The sequence below is a fragment of the Manis pentadactyla genome, chromosome 4 (genome assembly GCF_030020395.1).
Source record: "Manis pentadactyla isolate mManPen7 chromosome 4, mManPen7.hap1, whole genome shotgun sequence".
Lineage (NCBI taxonomy): Eukaryota > Metazoa > Chordata > Mammalia > Pholidota > Manidae > Manis > Manis pentadactyla.
The window spans coordinates 16,599,110-16,605,885 of NC_080022.1; the positions used below are offsets into that span (position 1 = coordinate 16,599,110).

The 6,776-nt window shown below is 53.9% G+C and overlaps 1 protein-coding gene across 1 annotated transcript; it reads left to right on the top strand.

Moving 5' to 3' along the window:
• C1QC (complement C1q C chain) lies at window positions 1-4,580 on the top strand. The gene is made up of 3 exons (XM_036914632.2): window positions 1-145; window positions 445-635; window positions 3,743-4,580. The coding sequence occupies exons 2-3, from the start codon at window positions 458-460 to the stop codon at window positions 4,297-4,299; spliced, it is 735 nt and encodes a 244-aa protein (XP_036770527.1). The 5' UTR covers window positions 1-145; window positions 445-457; the 3' UTR covers window positions 4,300-4,580.
• Window positions 4,581-6,776: the final 2,196 nt, after the last annotated feature.

Sequence of the window (6,776 nt, forward strand, 5' to 3'; positions counted from 1 at the left end):
GACGGGGGAGCTGAGGGAGGGGGCCGCCCAGCCCGCTCTGGGCCCTCCTTGCTGGTCCACTCCGACACGGCGTCCTGCTGCCTGGGAGCGGGGAGGCCGACTTGAGGACATCTCTGTGACCAGACTAGAAACCTCCTGTCCCAAGGTGAGGCCAGGCCCCCTGCCCAGGTGAGGGAGAATGGCAGTTTCCCCCTGCCACCTCCCTGAAACATGGCCCCAGGGACAGCTTGCTATGTGAGAGGAAGAGGCCTCCACTCGGTGGATCTGAGGGCCTGGACTCCAAGAAGAGGACCCCTCTCCATCCTTCATGTGATCCCAAGGGGTGAGGGGCCTGGGGGAGGGGAGCAGGCTCCTGAGGGCTGAGAAGGACAGGCCCTGGGGAGTGAAAGGGTGAGGAGGTGGGTGAGCTGCCAGATGTACCAACTCTGCTCTCTCCCCTTCCAGCACCTTCCCCAGGATGGACACGGGGTCCAGCTCCCGGCCCTGCTTTCTACTCCATCTATGGCTCCTCCTGGTGCTGCTGGCTGGGGGTGAGGCCAGCACAGACTGCTATGGGATCCCTGGAATGCCAGGCCTGCCTGGGGCACCAGGGAAGGATGGGCATGATGGGCTGCCAGGGCCCAAGGGGGAGCCAGGTGAGTCTGCCAGCCAGGGAGAGGGGGCACCGGGGGCTTGGAGGCAGGGGTCAGAGTGTCCGTCTGGGGCTCACCAGGCAGTGGGTGACAGCACCCTGGTGGCAGGAAGTGCAACCCCTCCTGCCGCACCTGTTCCCAGCGCAGACTCTCGGGCAGGTATCACCTGTCTCTTCAGAACCCAGGCCTCAGGCCGCCCCAGTTCCCCTCTTTACTCCTCAGTTTCCTCATCTGATAAGAGAGAAAGAATCAGAGAACCTGCCACAGGAGGTGGCCGGGAGGGTCACGGGCAGGGACAACGTGGAAACCTTCAGCAGACTCTTAAATGCTTTGCTGTGTTATTACCCCTCCACCATTTGCCTGCATTGGGGACCCTGGGGGGCAGGGAGTCATGCAGAGAATGTACACAGGGCACAGGCGGCCGGCACTCAAGTCCCAGCCCCACCACTTCCCTCTGTGTGAACTCATGCAAGTTACCAAAACTGTCAGTGCCTCAGTTTCCTTATCTGTAAAATGGGGAAGCAGTAGTACCTAGTGCACAGGGGTGCTGTGATGGTCGAATGGGTTTAAATGGAAAACAGTACCAAGCATCATGAGAGGTGCTGGGTGAGTATAGACCATGGGTGTTGTTGCGATGCTATCACTGTTTTATCAGAGAGCTGAGCTCACCTCCCTCCCTACGGTTCTGGGTGGCTGGAGGGTGGGAGTGAGAAGTCAGGACCACAGCCTCTTCTGTGTAGGCTCACGGGCAAACCCTAGCATGCGCCGAGGGGGCTGAGGACAGGAACGGGCGCTGGTGTCAGGCACGTGCTGGGGTCTGGGCGCCTTGTCTGTGAGAGACGAGGTGCAATCTGGGAGGCAGGGTGTGAATGGGGCCACAGGGGTGACCCTGGGAAGGCGTTGGGCAGAGGTGACGGCAGTGAAGGAGGCATGGGGCAGGGGCGCTGGTGGAGAGGACCGTCCTTAGGAATTTCCCCACTGCCATCTTCCCTCCTGGCAGTCGACTGGAATGTTACCAACATTCCAGAAGGAATTCTCTGTTCAGGGTGAGCCAAATGACACCCCCAGGTCTGCCATTTTTCTGGACTCTGGACTCACTGCCCAGGGTGGCTGGTGGCCATCAATTACTGAGCTCCTACTATGTGCCAAATGCTCTGCATACATTTATCTTATGGGATAGATAAAATGGTTAACTCTACAAGTGAGAAAACTGAAGCCAAAATTTTTTAACAAAGTGGTTTATTGCCATTTTACAAATGTCAAAGCTGAGGTTCAGAGAGATTGAGCAACTCCCAGAATCACACAGTGGAATCCTGTCCACCTCCAAAGGCCACGCCCTTGGCCATGACCATCCACTGCTGCTCAGGCCCCCTCCCCACTGTGAGTCCTGCTTGTCCCAATCAGTTGCTAGAAGACATCGAGGAAGAGGAGATCTGGCCCTGCTCGGTGTCCCCGACAGTCATCGTGGGGACCTGGCATTAGTAAGCACTTCCTGCAAGTGGCCGGGCCCCTCCTGCTCCCGTCCCACTCCTCCAGCCACTCTCGGGGACCTGTTCTATTGTGCCTGTATCTAAATTAGACAAGTAGTGGCTCTGGGAGGGAGGTCACCGGCCCACAGTCACATGGCCTAAACCTAGGGCTGCTGAGTCCTGATCCCCGTTTCTAACCCTTGGACCTAAAGGGTTCCCAAGCCATAAAGGATCTGTCACAAATAGGTCTGCACAGACACCCAACCCTAAGGAAGTCAGGAAGAGGTGGCCATGAGGGCTGGCAGAGGTGGTCAGAGAGGGCTTCCTGGAATAGGAGACTGGAGCCAGGCCCTAAAAGATGAGTATGGTTTGGACAATGGGAGACGAATCTCACAGAGGCTCAGATAACCAGGGAGGCCACAGGACTCAGACACTCCGACTGGGACTCAGCCAGGCTTGAGTCCACCTTCTACTGCCTGCATGGCCTTGGGCAAGTCTCTGGCCTCAGTTTTCTCATCTGTAACATGAGGGAAGTTGAACCAGGCCAGCTGGCATAAGGGGCTGAAGTGGGCTGAGTGGGGCTGGGGAACCAGAAAGAGCAGCCCTTTAAGGGGGCAGCTTCTCTTTGATTCTATCCTGTGGTTCCCATATGCTAACCTGGCCGGATAGTTCCATCTCAAAACAGGTTTGTGGGGCCCTGAGGCTTCATAAAACCCTGAGGGCCCTCTTTAAGAAAAATAATGCAAAATGACTAATCATTGATCGCAGGGGAGGAGGGGGTGACACAAATCTACACATGCTACACAATTGTATTAGACCCACACACACGCACAGTGAGTGTATGTGAAAGTGGAGCTCTGCAGATTGTACAAAGGTCAGTTTCCCAGTTTTAATATCGTTCTTTAGTTCTGCAAAATGTGCAAATGGGGAAAACTAGGTGAAGAGTATGTGAGACCTTCTTGTCTTTTTTTTTGCAACTTCCTGTGAATCTGTAATTGTTTCACCATAAGAAGTTGAAAAAGTACAAATATATGATTAGACAAAGGGCCTTGAAGGGGCCAGTGCAAGTAATGGGGCCTCAAGTTTAAGTTTCATGAGCTTTCTAGGAAACGTGCCTCTGACCAATCTTCTGATTTTTGTCAAGAAAAACTAAGAACCGAGACTGTTAGGTAAGGTCTGAATTTGTTGATTTTGGGCTCTAAATAAAAAAGTGTTTTTAACATTTGGCAGGCCAAAAAAAAGCTATCTGAGGCTGAGACGTCCTTAGACTGACAGTTGTGGCCTCTGACATACTCTCTAAGATCCTGCACAGCCCTGGCACCTCCTGATGTTGGCTAGTCCTACCATCTCCATCACAAATGTGGAAACTGAGGCCAAGAGACGGGAAGTGCCTTAGCCAGGGTCAGAGTGCAAGTGCATGGGGAGGTGGGACTTGAACCAGGATCTCCCTGCCCTCTGGCCAGCTTACAGGCTGCTCCTTCCCCTCTTCCCCCCTGCATCCTGCTCCCAGGTGCACAGCACATCAGGGGAAGGAGGTTCCAGAGACCAAACTGTGGTGCTGTGTCCCCTGGAGGACACCCCCAGGGTTCCTCTTCCCTGTCCCTTGCTCCATCGCTTCCTTCCTACCTGCTCTCTCCCCAGGAATCCCAGCTATCCCTGGGACAAGAGGACCCAAGGGTCAGAAGGGAGAACCCGGCACACCTGGCCATCCTGGGAAAAATGGCCCCATGGGGGCCTCTGGGATTCCGGGGGTTCCTGGCCTCATGGGACCCCCTGGGGAGCCGGGTGAGGAAGGCAGATACAAACAGAAGCACCAGTCAGTGTTCACGGTCACACGGCAGACGCTCCAGTTCCCGACAGCCAACAGCCTGGTCAAGTTCAACATGGTCACCACCAACCCACAGGGAGATTATGACACAAGCACCGGCAAGTTCACCTGTAGAGTCCCTGGCCTCTACTACTTTGTGTACCACGCCTCGCAGACGGCCAACCTGTGCGTGCAGCTGTACCACAGGGACGTCAAGGTGACCACCTTCTGTGACCACCTGACCAACAGCAAGCAGGTCAGCTCAGGCGGTGTGCTGCTGCGGCTGCGGGTGGGCGAGCAGGTGTGGCTGGCAGTCAACGACTACAATGGCATGGTGGGCACCGAGGGCTCCGACAGCGTCTTCTCCGGCTTCCTGATCTTTCCTGAGTAGGTCAGGCAGCCTGCTCCAGCCCTGGGGCCACCGCACCTCCCTTGGCTTCTCTGCAAGAACCCATTGTACCATATCCTTGCCCAGACTATTCTCCCCTTCTGATGGACTCCTCCTCCAGGAAGCCCAGCCTGTCCATCTGCCCCATGAGTTCTCTCCCTCCTCGTTGCTCCTTCAGGAGTCACTGCTTTGACACTTAACCAACACCTTCTGGTACTGTCATTAGTTCCTTCCAAGTCTTGGAAGAGGCAGGGAGATATCTAAATAAATAATTAAACTGTAAAGATGGATGGCTTAGACTCCTCACTGCCACTTCTTTGAAGAAGCAGGTCTCTTCATTTTCAACTTGGCATCTGCCACAGCCACCTGTGGGCTCTAGACTCAGCCAGGGCGCGGAGTTGGTACTCAGTAAAGGCTGGTGCTGATTTGGCCATTTGGGACAGAGAGGCTCAAGTGTGGTTGAAGGCTGCAGAAGGCCCCAAGGGGCCATGTGCTGTCACCTGTTTGAGTGAGAGGCACTGCCATCACTAAAGGGATCTGTGATCCCAGGTAAACAGGAGTGTGTTTGAGTCCCCAGACCAATGTCAGGAGCACCTGCCACAGGAAGGATTTGGTCTCAGGGAAGCCCAGCGTAGACAAAGACCGATGTGCAGAATTAATTAGTGAACTGGAGTGAACGAGTGAATGAGTAAGTGGGTCAATGAATGACTAAAAGCAGAGTAAATGAGTAAGTGGATTTTAAAAAATAGTAGTACAAACATTTATTGAGCACTTACTATACACCAGGCATTAGGCTAACCCATCTATTAAGTCATATAATATTCATAACTACACACTGGGATGGGTATCAGTGGTGAGAGAAAGAGTGGGAATCTGTCTCCTGGATGTCTGATGCACACCAAATAATTGACATACCCTGGGAGCCCCCAGGAGGTCATCTAAACCCACCACTGCCCAGGAGCTGTGAGGGCTTCACTGTGAGCTTCCCGGCTGTTGGGCCCGGCTGCTGTGACCCTTGTTGGAGGACAGGAGGCTGGTCATCAGCTGCAGCACTCTCACTGTGGTGACCATGAGAAGGGATTGGCAGTCATGGTCCGCAAAGACAGAAAGTGTGACTGCCAGGCCAGCCTCAGAGCCTGGTGACACCCACCTTCACCCACTTGGCCCCTCCATTCCTGAAAGGTGCTGCTTCACACCTCCAGGCCTTTCCCCGCGATGTCCCTTCATCTTGAAGAGCCCACCACACTCACACATCCTCTGTACACCTGGATAATATGCACTCAACTGTCAGGATGCAGCACAAAGGTCACCTCCTCCACAAAGCCTTCCCTGATTCTGCCCTTTGTGTCTTCACAGTGCCCTCCACTGTCTTGGACCACAGACTTATGACTCTTTAGAACCCAGGTTCCCAAACTTGGTGGTACAACAAAATTATCTGTGTATTTATTCACAAAACAAAAAATGTTTCTGGAGTCAAGGCTTTTTGATTAAGTTTGAGTAAGCAGTTTGCCAGGTGACCCCAAAGCATGTGGCCCAGCGACTGGTTTTTGTGTACATACTTGGAACAGGTCTGCCTCCCCCTCTGACTGTGGGCATCCTGGAGGGCAGGGCCTCTTCAATGCCTGCCTGGCACATAGCAGGGCACAGGGAATGGGTCAAATGAGCAAGAAGAAGGGATGACTGCACAAGCAAGCACAGAGGCAAGGGCCCAGGAACCCTGCCTGGTTCTTGGCGTCTGGGTGCCTCCGGCAGGGACAGGGCTGCATCACAGGCCACTCCAGTCACAACGCTCCATCAACCACTTGGCAGTGTGCCCTGCAGTGCCCCAAGTGGGACATCTTCTTCTCATTTCTTTTTTGTTTAAAAATCAATACACCATTTAGGTAGGACAGTGTCAGATCAGAAACCTGTACTTTGGAAAAATGACAATCCATGCCATTTTTATTTTCTGTAACTGGTTCCTTGTTATTTGCTCTTTGTCAGGCCTTTGAAAATGCCAGCTTGTCTGCTTGGCCAAGGGGAGCCTGGTGGGAGTTTTTAAGGGGGACAGGCAAGGAAGGGGTGGAGGTGGGACAGGAGCCAGACAGAGACACCCCAAGCTGCAAGGAATCTCTTTCAGACCACAGGACATTGAAGGGTTTTAGGTTTCTTTTTCCATCCTTTGTAGGGATCATCCCCTCTCCTTCACGGATGCAAGTCAGCAGTCCTAATGGGTGCAGACAGCAGTCGGCTCCCACCCAGAGGCCGAGGCACAGAGACCTCTCAGATCCTGATCTCTAATCCAGGCCTGCCCCTAACCCAGGCACGGCTCCTGTGTGCTCAGGCTCCAAAAATTCTGTCTTCTCTTCATGTAAATAATATCCCCAGGTTTGCGTTGGCTGCTTACCAAGGGCTGGGCCCTAAACATGCAGGGCTACCTCACTGCACCCCCACAACCCCAGGGGTTGCCCATTCATATATGGGGAAGCCGAAGTCAATAA

Bases quoted from the DNA above. Each gene is read 5' to 3' on its own strand.
- C1QC (XM_036914632.2), top strand. From the start codon at position 458: ATGGACACGGGGTCCAGCTCCCGGCCCTGCTTTCTACTCCATCTATGG. The intron at 636-3,742 runs GTGAGTCTGCCA...CTCTCTCCCCAG, and splicing joins AGGGCCCAAGGGGGAGCCAG to GAATCCCAGCTATCCCTGGG.